General features: G+C 40.2%; 1 protein-coding gene and 1 non-coding gene across 2 annotated transcripts; both read right to left on the reverse strand.

Annotated features, from left to right (window-relative positions):
* Positions 1 to 11,846: 11,846 nt before the first annotated feature.
* LOC132537811 (U6 spliceosomal RNA) lies at positions 11,847 to 11,953 on the reverse strand. The gene has a single exon (XR_009549238.1). It is a non-coding gene; the product is annotated as a U6 spliceosomal RNA (small nuclear RNA).
* Positions 11,954 to 15,519: 3,566 nt separating this feature from the next.
* Positions 15,520 to 20,764, reverse strand: GKN1 (gastrokine 1). The gene is made up of 6 exons (XM_007521275.2): positions 20,753 to 20,764; positions 20,315 to 20,368; positions 20,099 to 20,236; positions 18,790 to 18,900; positions 16,563 to 16,704; positions 15,520 to 15,832 (listed from the first exon to the last, which is right to left on the reverse strand). Exons 1-6 carry the CDS (start codon positions 20,762 to 20,764, stop codon positions 15,738 to 15,740), a joined length of 552 nt encoding a protein of 183 aa, XP_007521337.1. The 3' UTR covers positions 15,520 to 15,737.
* Positions 20,765 to 21,625: the final 861 nt, after the last annotated feature.

Raw genomic sequence — 21,625 nt, forward strand, 5'->3', positions numbered from 1 at the left:
CCATAATGGAGGGTGGGGTGGGAGAAGGGATTTAGTTCTTTATATGTCTTCCACTCAGAACTCCTCAATGTGCACTCACACTTCACTTTCATATATATATATATATTTTTTTTTCCTCTGAACTCATCTTCCTTCCACTTGGGAGCCTCTAAAACTCTTCCCAATGTGACCATCCAGATGGGTGTTCCCCTGCTGTGTGTTGGGGGAGGGGGGTAGTGTCGCTGGAATGCTTTTTTAAACAATAATACTGTTGCTACTGACTTTTGGAGAGTCATAATGTGCTACACTAACTCACATCCAAAAAATTATTCCCCATGTTCCTCATCTCTTGATATTAACTGATTAAAACTTGGACTTGGAGCTGGGCAGTTAGGCATCTGGTTGAACATACATGGTATACAATGAGCAAGGACCTGGGTTCAAGCCCTCAGACCCCACCTGCAGGGGAAAAGCTTTACAAGTGGTGAAGCAGTGCTGTATGTGTCTATCTTTCTCTTTCCTATCTCTCCTCTTGACATCTTTTTCTATCCAATATGTCAATAAATATAGAAAATGTCTTTTAAAAAAGGTCAATGCTGGGAGTCGGGCTGTAGCGCAGTGGGTTAAGCGCAGGTGGCGCAAAGCACAAGGACCGGCATAAGGATCCCCGTTCGAACCCCAAGCTCCCCACCTGCAGGGGAGTCCCTTCACAGGCGGTAAAGCAGGTCTGCAGGTGTCTATCTTTCTCTCCCCCTCTCTGTCTTCCCCTCCTCTCTCCATTTCTCTCTGACCTATGCAACAACGACGACAACAACAATAATAACTACAACAATAAAACAACAAGGGCAACAAATGGAATAAATAAAATAAAATATAAAAAAGGTCAATGCTAAAAATACTTATAAAACTCAGACTTACATATGATTAATAAGATATTGCAGAAATGTTGGTCTGTGACGTTCGAAACTAGCTCATAAAAGGTTTTGTGGTTTGCTTTTTAAAATTTTTTTATTATCTTTATTTATTGGATAGATACATCCAGAAATCAAGAAAGAAGGGGGTGATAGAGATGGTGAAACAGAGAGACAATTGCAGCCCTGCTTCACCACTCATGAAGATTTCCCCCTGCAGGTGGGGACCGGGGGCTTGAACCCAGGTCCTTGAGCATTGTAATATGAGCATTCAACCAGGTGCGCCACCACCCGGCCTCTGGTTTTGTGGTTTCCATGTGAGGCTTGGGGGTGAGGGGTGGTAGTAAGTTCCCACTCTCTTAGGGAAGTCACAGTGGGCTCCCCAGCACCGGGGAGAAAGTAGATTCCCAGGCCCTGTAGAGTGTTTCAGCACTGAGAGAAAAAGCCCAAAGGGCTTCCCAGTATAGAGTCTAACATGATAGTCATAGGAAAATCAGTGGAGCCCCATGAGCCAGGTATGATTATCTTTATTCGCAGAGAGCAAAGCAGGAGAGATGCTCGGTAGGGTAGGACACCACAGGCATTGGCACAGACTTCCCAAAGTCAACTACTTATATAGGTTGTTGGCAGAATCAATTGAGAATAAGTCATCCCCTTCTATTATTGGTTCTTGCAGTTGCATAGGGGTCTATACAGTTTATACAGGTTCTTGCATTTGCATAGGGGTCTATACAGTGCATTCTTGTAATAGTTGTTTTTTTCTCCTGAATACAATGTGGGCATCATGCGCAGAAGACCTTTCCTTATTATTGCCTTATTGGGAGTTCACTCCCATAGCACTACAGAAGTGTCCATGTGGTGAGAAACAGAGATTCCCTGGTGATGGCCATATGCATGTAGCATTTTGGAAGGCAGCTATGCTCACCACTATACCACCAACGCTTCTTGCATGTAGCATTTTGGAAGTGGCTCCTTCAGCTCCACTGGAGCCTTCAGATAGCTGAAGCCCAGTCAACAATTTGACTAAAACTTCACAAGAGACCCAAGACAGAATCACTCAGCTAAATTAATCCCTAACTCACAGAAATTATGAGGTGATGAATATTCACTAGTGTTTTAAACTTCTAATTGTAGTGGTAATCATTGTGCAATTATGGATGACTGGAAAATGGATATTAAAAATTTGAAAAATTTCTTTAGGAAAAAAATGCTTACATCTGTATTTCATACTTACTTTGCCATGCTCTTTCTCCCTCCCCCCTTCTTTTTATTGCCACCAAGTCTACTGCTAGGGATCAGTACCCATCTCTCTCAGTGACCATTTTTCGTTTGAGTGGGATGGAGGGGGTATAGAGAGGGAGAGAGAGAAACACCTACAGACCTGCTTCACTGCTTGTAAAGCTTCTGCCCTATGGGTGGGAACCAAAGACTTGAAGTGAGGTCCATGTTCATAGTAACCTGTGCTATACCAGCGCGCCACCACCTCACCCCTACCAAGCCACACTTTTCAAATAATATCTATTGACATCCATAGCAGGAATCACTGCTTTCAGAAAAAAAGATAGCTGGCAAGACATCAAAGTTTGAGTGTGGAAAGGAATACAGGAACAGAAAGTCCAGGGAGGTATTAAGAATCTGTTCTTTCACTATCATGATTTAGATCTATTGGTCCTTTATAGTTTGGGTGGCAGAAGAATGTTTTGAGAGTTTTACAGAGAAATTATTTTAGGAAGTCAGTCTGACAGGGAATCAGTAATACCCTAATAAAATTCTTCAAAGGTAGAGGTACCATTAATAAAGATAAGTGTGGGTGCAACTCTTAGAGGGAGAGAAAACTCAATATGAAACAAAGTTATGAGGAAGGAAGGATAATGGAAGAGCTTCCTTGAGACAGATAATGCTTTGCTTTATTTATTGACTTCAGCATTATTGCTGGGGCTTGATGCCACCACTAGAAATCCACTGCTCCCAGAGGCCATTTATTCCCTCCTTCCCTCCTTCCCTCCCTCCCTCCCTCCCTTCCTCCCTCCCTCACTCCCTCCATTTCCTTCTCCTCCTTCTCCTTCTCCTCCTCCTCCTCCTCCTTCTCCTTTTTTTTTTTTTTTTTTGATATGACAGAAAGAAATTGAGAGAGGAGGGGGAGATAGAGAAAGTCACCTGTAGACCTGCTTCACCACTTGTGAAGTGCCCCCCCCCCCCACAGGTGGGGAGTTTGGGGGGGGCGCTCAAACCTGGATCCGTGCTTAGGTTCTTGTGCCGGTCCTTGTGCTTAATACTATGTGCACTTAACTGGTTGCATTACTGCCCAAACCCCCTTAGATTTAGTCAGTCTTAACAGAGATAGGAATTTAAACAAGAAAGGGCTGGGTAGCACAGCAGATTAAGTGCATGGCAGGAAGCACACAGACTAGCATAGGGATACCAGTTTGCATGTGTGAAAAGCTAGATTCAATCCCTGGCATCACATAGACTGGAACAGTGTACTGGTTCTATGCCTTTTTCCTTCTATCTATCTCTCTCCAGACACATTTTAAAAAATTATCTTTATTTATTTATTGGATAGAGATAGCCAGAAATTGAGATAACATCATTGCAAGACTGGCCAGCTCCTCATGGGGCGCGAGAGCTTCCACAGTACGATCATCATCTCTGACATTATGCTATTCCACTGCAGAATACTGTGCCCCAGTATGGTTCCATAGCCCCCATGTCCACTTGGTCGATTCCAAATTATATTCCTCCATGAGGATAATTTCTGGAACCATCCATTCCACCCCGGTTCCATGGCTGCCAGTTCTTAGCAACATCACCCCGCCAGATATTCGTCGGGATGCGGCATCATCTAAGTTCATTTCCCACATCTACGCTCCACCGGACCTGCCAATATACGCGGATATCTTCGCCCACCCTGTCCAACGCTTGACGTCTCATCACCCAATCTGGTCCCCTACGCCTACACTGAACTTCTCTGTTCCAGTCTCTTGGAAACAGAGTTGGCAGTCAGCTGAGGTAAAGAACAAACACCTCATCATAGACCCCTGCAAGCGTCAACCGTCAACCCAGCTTTGACCTAGCACGTTATGATTGGGCCCTCCTCAATCGCTATCGAACAGGCCATGGCCGGTGCGCCGCTATGTTCCATCGCTGGGGAGCCAGGGACGACCCGAACTGCCCCTGCGGCTACAGACAGACTATGACCCACATAGTCAACGACTGCCACCTCTCCAGATTCAAAGGAGGTCTCGAAACTTTACATCAGGCTCAACCTGATGCTGTTGACTGGCTATGGAAGAAGGGCAAACACTAGAAGAAGAAGAATTCTGTTGCAGGGAAATTGGATTTTGCATCATTAGTTTATTTAAATGTTTTAAATAATTTAAATGACTCATGCTTTGTTAAGCTTATGATGAGAGTTCTTTGACTTACATTTGAATCCTTGAACTTGAGATCCCAGAAGCTCAGTGTTGCTGTTTTCTCTACTGTAAAATTACTTCTGCAGAACATATGTGTGAAGCAAGAAAACAGTGAAGAAATACTTGAAGGAAAGTGTTGCAATTCCATTCAATTCCCAAAAATGTTGATAGAGTCATGTGGACAACCCCATGTTGTGCTCTTTGGGGAGCAGAGATCCTGGCTGATCCACCCGGGCCCGGTGAGTGCTGTCAGACACCCCAATGGCTGTATATGCTAGCCTAATGACCTGTGTTCCTTGGAACTTGTGAGAGAATCCAGAGAATCAGATTCTCAGAGTGCCTTCAGAATATGGCATTGTGTTAGACTCAAAGGTAAGGATCATTTTCTAGTTGAAAACAGAAGGGTCATTCCAGTCCATTTGACCCTTAGTCTGCCAGAAGGAGAAGAAATGGGAAAGGGACATACATGCAGAGTTTTCAATGGCCAGTCCCTTTAGGCCTGGAAAGGGCTAAACCTTGCTGTCTACTTTTCCCCAAGGTGCTGCCAAACTATCCTTTACTTCTGACTTGGTGGACAACTCCCTCCCATCATCTTGTAAATGCACTGGGGAAGGGGCTGGTTGGTGGTACACATAGCTGAGCACACATGGTATCATGCACAGGATTCAGGTTCAAGTCCCTTGTTCCAATTTGGTGAAGGGTGGGTGTGAGCTGGGCAGCAGCTTCATGAGTGGTGAAGCAGTACTGCAAATGTCTCTCTTTCTCTCTCTGTCTCTATCTCTCAATCCTTCTTGATTTCTCCCTGTCTTTATCCAATAAATAAATGAATAAACTATATTTTTAGATGGGCTGGATAAGAAGCTGAATTAGTTTTGAGAACTTTGGCACATGGCTTTGATGTGTTGGAAAAAGGAAGCAGGACCAGCACCAAGAGTGAACTGGTGTAGGTTTGGGAAAGAAAGGGGCAGTGGTAGAGTAGCAGATTTTCTGTGCATCAGGGTTGATTTCAATGGCTAGTGGAGATGCTAGCATTTTCCCAGCATTCTGGTCCCCTACTGCTACAAAATAAACTACTTTAAAACGCAATGAATACAATGACTTAAAGCTACAGTCATGCAAAGATTCAGATTGGCTGCACATCCAAGCTGGTCATTCTCATGACTGGTGGTGACTGCTGGCTGGTAGCTGGGAACTCAGGTGGGATGACAGAGATTATTACTATTGGGTGGGGAAGATTAGCATACTGGTTATGCAAAGAGACTCTTATGCCAGAGGCCCTAAAGTCCCAGATTCAATTCCCAGCACCACCATAAACCAGAGCTATCTCAGTGCCCTGGAGAGAGAGAGAGAGAGAGAGAGAGAGAGAGGAGATTATTACTGTCATTATAAAGATTCGTTTTTATCATTTTATTTGGGGGGAGCTAGTGGTTTACAGTGAAGTTGTTGACATAAGGATTCAATTTCTTGTCTCTTCATGATAGGTGTCTGCAAAACACTCTCACCTTCAACTTAGATTCTTCTCATATTTTTATTTTTAAATTGACTTTATTGAGGAAATATTGTTTTACAAGACTGTTGATGTCTCAGTAGTGAATTGCACATCTTCCCCAAATATTGGTTAGCCAGTTAAGTTTATATAAATTAGTGTGTCCTTCCTATATAACTTGTCATTTCTGTAGATTGGTGATGGTGTCTCCTATGGGAATAGTTCAAGAGTATACATACCAAAGGACTTTGTCTTCTTATGTCTGATTCTTGGAAGTCCCAGAATATTACTTCTGCTTTTTCTCAGTGGTGTCATGGGAAGTCACTAAACCCAACTTGTTTCTTAAAGGAGAGAACAGACTTTGTGTTTTAATAAACAAACAAACAAAAAAAAGTGTCTGTACAGTGATGTTTCAGACATCTACCATAGCCTGAGTGGACTTCCATTGGAACATGATAGTAATATATGTAATGGAATACAATAAATAGTCACTAAATATCTACTTTTCACCAATACCTTTGCATTGCATTGTTACAGTACATTTAGTACTGAACCGTCTTCTTAGACATTTCCAGTCCACTTCCATGTTAACTATCAAGAGCAAGCAATGATTACCAAAGACATGGGCCCCCAAGGAACATACCTCAGATAGACATCCTAGCTTCTTTTCACCCTAAGGTCCATAGTCTCATCTGCTCTATTCCTACATTTTATTTGTCCCTATTTATTAAACATTCTGTCCTGTTTTACATCTTACTGCTTTTCAGCCATGAAGCTGCAGCTGTAACTATGATTCTATCCTGACTTCTCTGGGCAGCTGACCTCACAAAAGTGTCTTGAACTTCACCTCTCCAGAGCTTTATCCTACCAGGGAAAGATAGAAACAGGGGGTATGGATTGACCTGCAAATACCCACGTACAGTGGAGAAGTAATTAAAGAAGCCAGAAATTCCACCTTCTGCACCCCAAAAGCAACGTTGATTCATATTCCCAGATGGTTAAAGGATAGAAGAAGACCAAAGGGCTCTGAATCCCATTTCCACCAGGACCGAAAGCATTTGTCACCAGCAATCTTGTCTTTGTACTATCACAGAAAGGGAATTGAATCTGGAAAATACGAAGCGAAGCACTGTTTCCCTTATCAGAAAGAAGAGAAAAAAAGGAAGGACACTTGGAAGTAGTAGGTATAGGTGCAACTTAGAAAGGAAGTGAAGGCAGGAGTACAGAAAAAATGAGCAAAAAATAAATAAATGTAGATAGTTATAGATATAAAACCAACCCATATCTGTGACTATAGGAGAACCACTATAGTTCCAGGTGGAGGGGATGAGGACACAGAAGTCTGGTGGTGGGGACATTATAGAATTATACCCCTTTTATCTTGCAATGTTGTAAATTAATACTAAATCACTAACAAAAAAGAGAGATTCTCCAAGGGAGGTGCTGTCTTTTCCACCTCAAGTCCAGGAGAAGACACAGTGAAACAGACTGCAGCCAGCTGGGTTCATAACTTTAAGCAGGGCTGTTTAGCTGAGCCAAATCAAGGCCAGCCAAGTCTCAATTAGCAGACTACAGATGGATAAAAAGTAAATAAAAAAGAAGTCAGTTATTATTGAATGCTATTGAGATTCTATGCCTGTTTTTTATTTTTTCCAGGGAGATGAGCATTTATTAGGAGAAAATAAGGACAGAAACAGAGAAGAGCATATAAGCCATGCAGGCATGTAGACCCCTGAATAAGAGAATGACAAAGGCTGCCTGCTTATAATGGCTGAACACTATGGTAGGCATTATTAACTCTGTCCTCCATGTCCTCTGCCCCTGACTCTGAGCAGTTAATCACCAGCTTTTAAATCTGATTCTACTTAATTTAGCATCCCACACTGGCAGCCTCAATGGTATCACTAACAAGATATGGTTGAAAAGGGGTGGCTAACCTAGTTGCCGATACTACCATAATGCCATCGTTGACTTGGGCAGATGACCTTACCAGTGTGTCTTGGAACCCCACCTCTCCAGAGCCCTATCCCACTAGGGAAAGATAGAAACAGGGTGAGAGTATGGATTGGCCTATCAATGCCCATGTCCAGTGGAAAACAATTATAGAAGTCAGACCTCCCACCTTCTGCACACCATAGCGATCTTTGGTCCATACTCCCATAGGGATGAAGAAAAGGGAAGCTTCCAATGGAGGGGACAGAACTCTGGTGGTATGGAATTGTATCTCACAATCTTGTTGGTCATTATTAAATCACTACTAAAATAAATTTAAAAAAAGAAAAGGGGTGGGTAATCTCTTTACTGCCCTGATGAGCATTGTTTAGGGAACTAGTTTTTTTTTTCCTTTCTTCTTTGTTTCTCTAGGATATTCATAGAGCTTACTGAGTATTGGGACCTTGGAGTGAGTATGGACTGGGAGGAATGTTGCAGTCCTGGGTTTTACAGTTTCCTCAGCAGTTTCTACTGAAACTGGAGGGAGGGCCCATCTACAAGAGCTCAAGCATGAAAGGCAGCATTGTTGATCTGACTGCCTTTTTTGTAAGTCTAGCTAAAATACTCAAAAGGCCTGGAATGGGCTTTGGTCTCACAGAGATGAACTTGCTTACATATATTCAAGTGTGTGTGTGTGTGTGTGTGTGTGTGTGTGTGTGTGTATGTGTGTGTAAGTAAGTAATTAGAAGTGCATACCCTATAGCACTAATCTTTGCAACTTTTTTGTTCCTGAAAGTCCAAATTGCTATTGTTTATCATATAATCTGATGCAATTTAAATTTTTATAGTTGGATAACATTTTGTGGTTTATAAATCACTTCCATCTACATTTCATTTGCACTTAACAATAACAAGAAGCTTCATAAGAACTTTCTGTGGAAATAACATCACTTAATATCCTTAATAACTTCACTTACATGATACAAATAACAGCAGGGATGATTTTTCCATTAAGAGACAACCACCATTAACATTTAGTTATGTTTGCTCTTGTGCATGATATCATATAGATACATTTGGAATATATGTGTATATATATATACACATATATTCCAAAGAAAGGATCAAATTGCATGATAAGTTTATAATTTTTCCCTCCCAAATATTATTTTGCTATTCTCAACTATAAAAGAAATTATGTTATGCCAATATAGTGATTTTGGAGCAATTAATGTTTGTATAACACTAATCAGTTTTTGAATCCAACTCTCCTTAATTTAGTATCCCATATAAATTTCCTATATTTAAGTAATGAGAATTAATGACAGACTTGCTATTTATTGAACACCTAGCTTTTGCTTCTTCCTTCCATATCCTATGCTTGTTCTCTCAAGGAATGATATTATAGAAGTCAATGTGCTAGAGAAAAAGGACTGTACTCAGAATGTCAAACCAAACACCTATTTCTGGTCCACAACATTTATGATGTTGTTCTCAGTGAATTCTATTATATTACTAAAACTCAGTTTTCACATGAGCATCCTAATTTCTGCCTCATTCACTCAATCATTGAGGTAATTTAGAGTTTGGGTGGAGAAATGTACACTTATCATGTAGCTAGCAGATGAACAAATTCACATATTTCTGGACTAGAAATTGCTAAAGTCTATCAAGAATGAGAAAGATGATTCCTAATTTGATTTAATTGTTATTATTCATGATTTATCTAATACCTGAATTTAGTTGTATTTTTTGATTGGTTGTTTATAACTTTGGGATTTTTGGAATGGAACAGATATAAATACATACATATATATTTATTTTATTTTATTTTATTTTGTTATTTTTTTACCAGAGTACCACTCAGCTCTAGTTTATGGTGGTACAGGGGATTGAATCTGGGACTTTGGAGTCTTTTTGCATAACCATTATGCTATCTACCCCTGCCCAACTTTGGGATATTTGGAAAGGGTGAAATTCAGTTTGTAAATATACTGCCCATCAATATTAAAGTTCTTCGGAAAAATGGCCTTGGGGAGTCAGGTGGTGGAGCACCCTGTAAAGCACACCTATCACTACGCACTCAGACCCAGTTTCAAGCTCCCATTCCTCACCTATAGGGGGGATGCTTCGGAAGTGGTGAAACAAGTCTTCAGTTGTATATCTTTCTCTCCCTTTCTCTATGCCTCCTCCTTTTTCAATTTCTCTATGCCCTGTTAAATTAAAAAAGGAAGGAAAAAATGACCGCCAGGAGTGTTGTCTCAGTCATAGGTCATAGTGCAGGCACCAAGCCCCCCATTGATAACCCGATAACTCTGGCGGAAGAACAAAGAGAAATAAATAAATAAATAAGAGAGAGAAAAGAAAAGAGGGACTCTAAGTTAATATATGTAAGTGAGGAGCTGGGCAGTGGCACACCCAGCTGACTGCACATATTACAATGTGCTTCTACCTGCAAGGGAGAAGTTTTGTAAATAGTGCAGCAGTGCTGCAGGTGTCTCTCTTTCTTTCTCCCTCTCAATTTCTTTCTGTCTTAGAAAATCAAATAAAATATGAGGGGGAGAGAGAGAAAAAAGTAAAAGATGCATTTGTGAATTTTCTAGAGGGATCTGACTGCTGGAAGCTTATGTAGTTTAAACTATTTCATTATATCAGACATGCAACTGGGAGAAGAGAAAGATATTCTAATAGTCTGCTGGGGCTTATCTAAAATATTTTTTTGCTAATGTTTCCCTCCAAGTCAGGCTTGTAACAGGATATTATCTTCTCCTCTCAGATATATCTTGGGGTTCTGAAATCATTAAAGCTTTTGATGACCCTGCAAGCTAGGTCTGTATATTTTCTACATCTTCTTCTGACCCTGAAGGGCTGATGTACATAGGGAAAGACATGGTTTGGTTTGAATTATTCAGATTATGAGTAAACAGAATTGTAAATGGGAAACTCTAAATCCAGCAGTGATTTAGAGTTTTGTGGCCAACAGGGCTTGGCGCTGGCACAGCTGTAGAACAGCGGCTTCTTTCTGCAGACCTCTTGGCACCCTGATGCTGAATGAAATCATTTTCATTTACACCTCTCATCTGGGGACATGGGTCAAAGGTTGAATATTTGGAACCACAAACCTTAGCCTTGAGCAAGAGATGGTAGATCTCTGTTTTATGTTGGAAAAAGAGAGTAGCTTCTTTCTACAGCTCTACCCTTTTTGTCTTTATTATTCATCTTATTTTCTTATGTTTTTAACTTAAACTTGTGGCTAAGTTTTGAGTAAATGCCATGTATTTAAATATTAAAAATATCTAAAAAAAATCTTAAATGCATTTAAAGTATAGAAATAATGGACTTCCAGAGGCAGGGCTATGGAGTTGCAGCAGCTGTGTTTCTCTCCTCTTCTCTCCTGGGTCAACTACAAATACCAAAGGAGACCACCTGGGACCACGAAAAGGCAGGACTAGAACTACAGGAAAACACCAAATCACCAGTGAGTGCAAACTCCTGTGACTCATGGACAGAGAGGAGCCTAGGGAGAAATTAAGAGGCTGGTAACAGTCTGGCAGTTTACCAGTTGAGACACCACCTCCAGTCTGTTTCACCAACAAAAAGATGGCTGAAGGGAGGAGAGGACTCCCCTAAGACTCACCAAATGCAACTGTGAGTCTCCATTGCTACTGCCCTCAGAATCTGGAGGTGGGGGGTGAAGGCCCTGTGCTGACACCAGTGGACAGAGAAATAGCAAGGAAACTCAGGAGAAGATCTATACCTCGGTGGCCTAGCGGTGGGGCTGTGAGAGTCTCTTTGCATAACCACTGGAATATCTCTGAATGGCGTTAAAATATCTTCAATCTTTGATATCAATAAATGTAAATAGCCTGAATTCACCTATTAAAAGGCACAGAGTAGGGAGATAGATCAGAAAACACAACACAACAATATGCTGTCACCAGGAAACCCACCTAACTCAATAAGACAAACACAGACTCAAAGTGAAAGAATGGAAAACTATCATACAAGCCAATGGCACACAAAAAAGGGCAGGAACAGCTATTCTCATATCTTGTTGGTATGCATGAGACCCCTTCTGTTTCATTTGGTTTAAATCCCCCCTACTTAACACTATTCTTTTTTTTTTTAAATATGGAACGCTTCACGAATTTGCGTGTCATCCTTGCGCAGGGGCCATGCTAATCTTCTCTGTATCGTTCCAATTTTAGTATATGTGCTGCCGAAGCGAGCACTGCTTAACACTATTCTATTTACATAACCACCTCATTCTATTTACATAACGACTGTTAACAAGTTCCACCCTCCCTCCAGGGCATTTGTGGTTCAGTGATAGGATTCTCGCCTAATCTGCCCCCTCTTTGTCACACCCTGATTTTCACCAGTCACTTTTCTCTGCACCCTCTCTATGTCACATCCTGTTTCCACCCTACTTGGGAAGTATATATAAAGACAGCATTGTGAGTTTTATAGTACTTTACATTGAGTTTAGCTTAGCTTGTCTTAGATTGTGCTGTGTCCTGCATGAATAAAGAGATACTGCCTACAGTTCAACCATGAGTCCCTGGTCATCTGTTACCCGCCCGTGAAGCCAGCCTGGTGAAAACAACATAACCTGTCGAAAACAACATATGGCGCCCAATGTGGGGCCAGACCTGCGCAACTCCCAGATAAGTGAAGACTTTGCCTACCTATGCACTATGGTCTTCTCTTCTAGTTATGAAGAGGTTTGCCAAAGCCTCTACTGTTTCATCATGAGACAGTTACTCTGTCTCTGGAACATTTTGCTCTGGGCCACACTTTGTTTCCCTGACTGGGAACTTTGGTTTCTTATGACCGGGATCATAGAGCTTGGGAGATGCACTGAGATTTCTCCTTGGACTTTCTGGATTCCCTCTCCCATATTTCCTGAGGAAAAGGACTACATTTTGCTCCAGGCCACAATTTGGTTCTTTATGACCGTGATCGTAGACCTTGGGATGTGCATGGGGATTTCCACTGGGACTTCCTGGACTTCTTCTCGCATGTTTCCCATGGAGAAGGACTACTCTAATTTGAAGAACATTCTCAAGTACCCTGGCAGTTCCCAAGTATGGAGACACGTGGATAGTTCTACTCTCCTGATTGGATTCTTTCTTGGATGGGAAGACGCTTTTAAAAATGGGTGCCTGAAGCAATCCAGCAGGAACAGTCAGAAGCACCCTAAATGGAATTTCGAGGAGCTTTTTGGACTAGGACGCCCTCCGAGGACTCTTAATCCTACATGTTGAGATCTTGATAATCTGGCTCAAGTTGCGTTTCATAAGAGAATGATTTGAATGACTGAATTTTTGTTTGACATCGACTTAAAAAAAAATGCTGGACGCAGCCATGATTTCTAGAGACATCCAGAAACAATCCAAAAAATTGTTTTTTCCCTCCTTTGATTTCTCTTTTACATCTTGACATGAATCTGAAACGTTTAATCCTGAAAACTGTATGAGTTATGGGTGGGGCAGATAGTGCAATGATTATGTTAATTATTCTCATGCCTGAGGCTTTTAACCGTGGTTCTTCTGTTTACCTTTCCACATTTTATTGAGTTTAAACTGTTTAAACAACCTTAAAATCATACTAGAAAGGACTTCCAATTATAATGGAGTTATCAATTATAGTAAACTTCTAATCTGCTACAAGTTTTGTTTGACAAGTAAGTGAATTTCAGCTGTCAAAGTCTTCACATGAAAAAGCATCTACTCAAATGGAATTCCTGGAAATCCATTTGGATTCGGTTCTCTGACATCGCCCCTGGAAACCAATGATGAGACCTGGCACGACCTGAAGAAACAGATTCACAGACTCCAAAGCTCACTCTCTACAGAAAAGCAGAATTCTGATGGCCGACATTCCCCATTGAGACAGACATGCAGCAGCGTTTCATCCTCCGGCATTTTCTTCTGTGGTCAGCTACTTTGGACTGACACCTCCATCGGACTTACTGGTGCACACTGCTGTGTTTCTCAAAGACTAACTTCAGCCAATTGCCTTGAGACTTTATAGACCATGTTCCCTCGCCTGCAGGCTCTGCCCCAGAGGTAGAAAACTCCCCCTCCTTATTAGGTTATGCCTACAGAGGCATGAAGCACCCCAAGAGGCAAGAGATGCCCACAGAGGCAGGAAACGCCCTTTGAGGCAGAGATGCCCCCAGAGGCATGAAGCACTCCCAGAGGCAAGAAATGCCCTTTCGCCTGCTAGGCCTTGCCCTTTGAGGCAAGAAAAGCTCCCCTTGGCATCACACTGGTTATTGCTGCTCACCTATTTTGTTTTCCATGTCTTATGGCAGTTCTTTTGAAAACGCCTGTATGATATACGTTTCTGTTCACCCCACAATGGCCATTAGTTAAAAAGAAAGGGGGAATTGTTGGTATGCATGAGACCCCTTCTGTTTCATTTGGTTTAAATCCCCCCTGCTTAACACTATTCTATTTACATAACCACTTCATTCTATTTACATAACGACTGTTAACAAGTTCCACCCTCCCTCCAGGGCATTTGTGGTTCAGTGATAGGATTCTCGCCTAATCTGCCCCCTCTTTGTCACACCCTGATTTTCACCAGTCACTTTTCTCTCCACCCTCTCTATGTCACATCCTGTTTCCACCCTACTTGGGAAGTACATATAAAGACAGCATTGTGAGTTTTATAGTACTTTACATTGAGTTTAGCTTAGCTTGTCTTAGATTGTGCTGCGTCCTGCATGAATAAAGAGATACTGCCTACAGTTCAACCATGAGTCCCTGGTCATCTGTTACCCGCCCGTGAAGCCAGCCTGGCGAAAACAACATAGCCCGCACAAAACAACAATATCTGACACTATAGCCTTTAAAATCAATAAAATTTTAAAAAGATAGGGATGGACACTACTTAATGCTCAGAGAATCAGTCAATCAAGAGGACTTAACAATTAACATCTATGCACCCAATGAGAAGCCATCTAAATGCATCACACAGCTACTGAAAGAACTACAACAATATATTTAGATCAACACAGTCATAGTAGGGGACTTCAACACCCCACTCTCTCAACTTGACAGATCATCCAGATCATCAATAAAGACATGAGGAAGTTAAATGAGGAGATAGATAAACTAGGACTATTGGATATTTTCAGAATCATTCACCACAAGAAACTGGAATACATATTTTGCTCAAGTCCACATGGTCATTCTCAAGGATGGATCATATGTTAGGCCACAAAGACAGCATTAGCAAATTCAGGAGCATTGAAATCATCCGAAGCATCTTCTCACACCACAGGGAATTAAACTAACACTTAAAAATCAACGGAAGATTAGTAATAGTCCCAAAATGTGGAAGCTCAATAGTACTCTCCTTAACAACTAAGGAAGAAATAAAAATGTTTCAAGAGTTCAATGAAAATGAAGACATAAGCTATCAAAATATTTGGGACACATTTAAGGCAGTACTGAGTGGGATGTTCATAGCCTTACAAGCACACATTAGGAAACAAGAAAAAGCACAAACAAACAACCTCACCCTTTTTTTCTGGATTAAAACATTTCCAATTTTCTGTTTATCTGTAACATGCATGCTCATCCAAGTGCACCACCCCCCGGCCTCTGTTTATCTGAAGTTTGACTGTGTATATCAATTATAGAGCTGTCTTTAGAGAAGTTAGGTAGTCCTGGGAATATTTCTAAACTTGTGGTAAACAGAATCTGAAATGCCATAAATGGTGTTTTATAAGGGACGATCCTAAATATAGGCTAAGAGTTGGATCTAATGCTCTTTGAAAGTTGACCATCACTACATTGTACTTTTGATCCTGTGCAATCCAAACAGAAATAAGGGCTTTCAATATAAATTGAATTCAATGCCAATTGAGTTTATTACAATTTAAAGAAACCAAATATAACTAAGCAGGAATATTTTAGAATGACATGACAAAATCCCATCTTTTCTTCTGCATAGCATATTCAGATGTTCTGAGGAACTCCCAAAGCAACATTTTTTTTTTTTTTATATTTCCACTGTTCCTCCACAGAAGGAAACGTCTATTACCCAGAGTATACTGGTACTGAGGCACTTTGCTGAGAAAGAAAACAGACTTGCTCCTGATGAAAAGAAAGGAAAACAATATCAATGTCATTTCAAAGACTCTTTTGGGGGGAGATATCACACAATTTACAGATTAGTTATGTAGTAAATTTGAGATTGATCTCTTTCTATCTATGTCAATCAACTCAGAGATCTTTAATGTTGCTATTAGATTATGCATGTACAGAATTTCAGTGATTAAATTATTTAAAAAATAAAGAGCTTCTTTTGGAATTGTTTCACTTTATATTCTTTGCAATATAGATCGTGTTCACTCTAGATCTACTCTTTAAAGATGGTATTTCATAATGCTTAAGAGCAAGATCCTGGCCTGGGAGATTATGAGGCAAGTAGAACATTGAGCTTGCATATGCAAAGTCCTGGATTTGATCCTCAGTGGTTCACATGTCAGAGTGATGCTCTGGTACATCTTTACTTTCTTTTTTTAAAAAAGACCAATGAATCTAGAGTCAAAATGCTTGGACTTGACCCAGTAAAGTAATTTGTGACCTCCCCTGTGCTTCAGTTTCCTCATCCTGAAAATGACAATAATTATGTAACCTATTATAATGGAGCACTTTTTTTCACACACTTAAAGCATATATATAGAATAGTGTCTGGAACAGAAGCAATGCCACATAACTATTTGGTTTGATTACCATCTCCCAAGTAATGTAGACACAGCCAAGAATACCCTTACAATTCTACCAACACTGTCTTCCAGTGCACGGTAGTAACGCTACTCACCTTCAGTTTCCTCAGCTGTGTATGTTGGAATCCCCCGACACATATTTGCGATGGGCTTTCCAAACTTGTCAAGGTCATTGACTTCTTCAGAGTTGACTGAGTACATCAGGCCCTTGGGAGGTGGTCCTCCTGGCCTTTCCTTCTAAAGTGAATGCGAAGAAGATAGGTAGAGAGAAAATGAATACCAACTCTAATAGTTTGTTGAATTGAGGGTTTGAAAAAGACAAGAGAATTTCTTTATTACAATTTTTCCATAATCAAAATGAAGAAAAGTTGTTTCCAAGCTTGAATATCTCAGAAACTCTGTTTTCCAATGGATTTAACTGTTTTGAAACTTCAGTTTCTTATAAAAGCAGATGTCTGAGGCTAAATTTATTTTGAAGCTAGGAACTCCTGGTAATCTTACATTTCTTGGATTATACTATGTAATAATTGATACCTTATAACTCAGTTTATTTTACTTATTATTATTATTATTTTTTGCCTCCAAGGTTATTGCTGGGGCTCGGTGCCTGCACTACTAATCCACTGCTACTGGAGGCCATTTTTTCCCCATTTTGCCCATTTTGTTGCCCTTGTTGTTATTGGTGTTGTTGTTGGATAAGACAGAGAAATTGAGAGAGGAGGGGAAGACAGAGAGGGGGAGAGAAAGATAGACACCTGCAGACCTGCTTCACCACTTATGAAGTGAACCCTTGCCTGTGGTGAGCTGGGAGCTAGAACCAGGATCCTTGCTCTGGTCCTTGCACTTCGCATCATGTGTGCTTAAACCACTGAACTACCACCTGACCCCCAGAACTCAGTTTACTCTTTTTGAGTTGTGAATAAAAGGCACTCATTTTTTGCTTTAGGAATATGAATTCAGGCAGATATTTTAGAGAATGATGATTCCTTCTCCCCGCCATTTCAACTAGAATTGCCAAATAAGTTACGGACTCCCTCTTAAGTCTAAATTTCAGATAAACATGTTTCTCAGTTTAAACATACATTTTAAAAGACAATTTAAAATACTACTACCACTACTACTACTACTACCACTACTACTACTACTACTACTACTACTACTACTACTACTACTACTACTACTACTACTGCAACGACAACAACTATTACTACTTCTTACTACTGCTGTTTGTCATTGTAGGAGTTTTACTGCTCTGGCCAAATTTTTCAGCTAGAGACAGAAAGAGAGAATGAGAAGTGGGCGCACTATCCCACAGGTTCTTCTCCTGTCACAGTAGTCCACCCATATGGTGTACTGGGGATTTAAACTTGGAATTGTGTGCATAGCAAAGCAAGCACTCTCCCAGGTGAGCTATCTTTCTGATTCCAACAATGAATTTTTTTTTTCTTTTTTCAGGTAGAGCTTCATGGTGGTTTCATAATTGCATCATCCTACCACTCCTGGTAGACTTTTCTTTTTTCAGACAGACAGGGAGATGCCACAGTATCCTTCTACTGCTTGTAAAGCTTTCCTTTGTATATCGTACTTCCACATGGTAACTGGGGGCTTAAACCAGGGTTCAAGTATGGTAGAGTTTGTGCTCTACTGGGTGAGCTATCTTTCTTTGTCCCCCCACTTATTTTTAGTCTGAGTATCCCAAATAATGCACAGGGTATACTTTGTGAAATATATTTATTGCTTATCTGAAATTTAAAATTTAAACGGAATATTCTCTGTTTTTCTTTGCCAAATCAAATAACTTGAACTCAACTTAAAAAAAAATATTTTTAAAATATTTATTTATCTATCCCCTTTTGTTGCCCTTGTTTTATTGTTGTAGTTATTATCGTTGTTAATTGATGTCATCATTGTTGGATAAGACAGAGAAAAATGGAGAGAGGAGGGAAGACAGAGAGAGGGGGAGAGAAAGACACCTGCAGATCTGCTTCACTGCTTGTGAAGTGACTCCCCTGCAGGTGGGAAGCTGGGGGCTCTAACTGGGATCTTTACTCTGGTCCTTGCGCTTTGTGCCACTTGCGCTTAACCCTCTGTGCTACCCTGACTCCCTGAACTCAACTTTTGTTGAAAATGCTCTTGGGGAAGTGCATAGGCCTCTCATTGGAACAGGGACAGAGCTTTGCATAAGTGTTCTGCTCAGCCTCTGCAGAGGCAGGTGTAAGCCATGGCCAGTCAGTTGCCCCTGCTCAGGCAGTGACCAATTCCCCTTACTCTTGTGTATTGCATAGTGCTACACTGGGACCAAGAGGTAATGATGGTTTTTACCTTATTTTCCTTGGCCAGTGCATCAAGAGCTTGAAGAGAGGGCATGACGGCCTTGTTCATTCTGTGCACAATGCATAACTTCTTGCTAAAGACTCTGACTGCAGCGAAGTTCTGTTAAAGAAGATAGCAATTGGTTAGAAGTATGTTATTTTTAAAATTTATTTACTTATTTGTGAGAAAGACAGGTGGAGAGAGAGAAAGAACCAGATATCACTCTGGTACATGTGCTGCGGGGGATTGAACTCAGGACCTCATGGTTGAGAATCCAGTGCTTTATCCACTGTGCCAGCTCCTGGACCATGAGAAGTATGTTCTTTATGGAGCAGTTGCCATTAGAAACCAGTTTCATGAGTCAAGAAAAGAAGAAGTTCAAGATTATAGCAAACTGGAATAAGAACACAGGGCTGGGTGCTGTTTTATAACCACAATTGCTAACGTGTATCAGATCTGTTAATACAAGCTCTTTGAAGGCAGATGCTAAATGTCTAATGTGTTGCTTCTTCTTCAGGTTCTGACATGCTAAGAGTCAATCTCCATCTCTGTTTTGCTAAAATGAACTTTTAAAATGTAGTCACATTTTGATTTCCTTTGATCTATATAACATTTAATGAGGCATGGAAGATAGAAATTGGTTTTCTAATTGATCAGATGATCACTATGAAACAAAAGAGTCAATTAAAATATTGTTATTGATATTACATCAATTTATACTGTTATAAGATTTTCTGAGTTTAGTGTTATATATGATCTATTCACTGCCCCCACCACCCATCCGATTTGTTGGCCTTTTATCAACCTGAATCCTACACACCCCCTGAAGAACTGGATTTTAAAAGTATAGTGTTTCTTAAATACAGAGCTAGTAACTACAAATTTGGGTCTCCTGCTAGAACGAGTGTTCTTTTTATCTTCCCTTATAAAATAATATTATCAGTTACATTTCCTTTTGTTTTTCTGATATTTTTGGTTAAATATAAAGATAAATAGAACTTCAGTAGGAAAACTGTTTTATAGGTCTTTCACTATTACTGAGCATACCTGCAGATAAGGCAAAAGGATGTTCATACACATCTACTAGCTCCCCCTCCATATTCCTTGAACACAGTGAATCCCAACTACCCAACAACTATTCATGGATTTGAATTTTTAATGGAGTTTAGGAAATGTTTATAGGAATTACACTTGGGGTGAGTTACATGGCACTTTTACTATACTTATGTGAAGGTATAATTTGTTTTATTTTTAATTTTTTATGGTTATAAGGTAAACTTTTTTTGTAAAGAATGGAAATTGCATATTGGCTACTTACAGTGTTATAATCCCAGAGGGTGCTCCAGGAGTCCCATCCATTGTTATTGTCAACATTGGCTATGTTATGCTCATTGTTGACACTCACAGACTGCTGTCCACTCCCAATACTGTTGCCATTATCACCAATGTTGATATTCTGAAATTTATAGGAAATTGACAGTGATGTAATGCTGCAAATGCATTTTGGGACTACACTTTAAAATATGAAACTTACATAGCCAGAAAAGGCAGGAACCAGGAAGACACCAATGAGTCCGGCGATGAGAATCTGAAATTACAAATAATATTGACATGTTGTCAGAGAGAAATTGAGATAGAAGGGAGATATCTATAGGGAGAGAGAAAGAGAGACACTTCCAGCACTGTTCCATTGCTTATGAAACTTTCCTCACTCAGGTGGGACCTGCGGACTTGAACCTGGGTCCTTGCACATGGTAACATGTGTGCTCAACTGGTGTTCCACCACCTGGCCACTATCTTTTTAAGTAAAGATGCCTACAAATATCACAAATGTATGAAAAGACAGAGTTTTTTAAAAAATAAAAATTTCTATTACCATCAGATTATCACAAGAAACAGATCACCTTAGGTTAGAATATTTACAATATCTAATTATAAGGCAACAAATTCAAGTGGAAAAAAATCAACTCACTGTGAACTTCATCTTGGCTGCACCAAAGCAATGAAATGGAGAAGGCAGATAGGAACTCATACAAGAAGACTCCCCATATTTGTACCTGACCAACTTTGCTTTAAGGAGGTGTGGCCAGGTGAAGTCAAGGACTTATCTTTCTCTGTTTCCCATATCTGTGCCACTGTGTGCACACAGGAAGTTTTTGGAATATCTACTTGGTTGGCAAGGCACTTTGACATGGAGGTTGGTCTGACTCATCATTTGTTGAAGCTGAAGATATGACAAACTCAATATGATTTATGATTTATATTAATATTACTCAGATTCAGAAAAGGAATAATCCCTAAAATCAAACAAGTTCACAACAAAACACAACAAAACAAACAAAAAAACAAAGACCAAGGCCACAAATTAGAAACTGAGCATATTGGCCCTTGGAGAAAACAATTCATGTGAGACTGTAGCAAGGCCTTCCTCTTGGGGCTTCCTGAGTCTGTTGTAATTATTTTGCTTATGCTAGATATATCGTACTAGCTCCCCCCCAAATCTACACCATTTTATGCATTCATTAGTGTTCACCATGACAATATAATGCATTTGTTTAAAAAACACGGGGACTGACTTTTTTTTTTTTACCGCTTAATCCAGCTAATTACTAAGCCTTGTCATTCCATCTTGAATAGTATCTTCTTAAGTCTGGCCTTGTCAGGAGCTTCTTTCACAAAAACTTATATACCAGATGTGTATTTGATCATTCTAGTTACTGCTCTGTCATATTCTAGGATAGTTTCTCTGTTTTTCCCAAAGTTGTCTTCTTTACATACATATTTAAATAACTATGACTACCAATCCTTAGAAAAATTTCACTGGAAGCCTATAAAATAAATCCAA

This window comes from Erinaceus europaeus, chromosome 3, assembly GCF_950295315.1.
Source record: "Erinaceus europaeus chromosome 3, mEriEur2.1, whole genome shotgun sequence".
Taxonomy (NCBI): Eukaryota; Metazoa; Chordata; class Mammalia; order Eulipotyphla; family Erinaceidae; genus Erinaceus; species Erinaceus europaeus.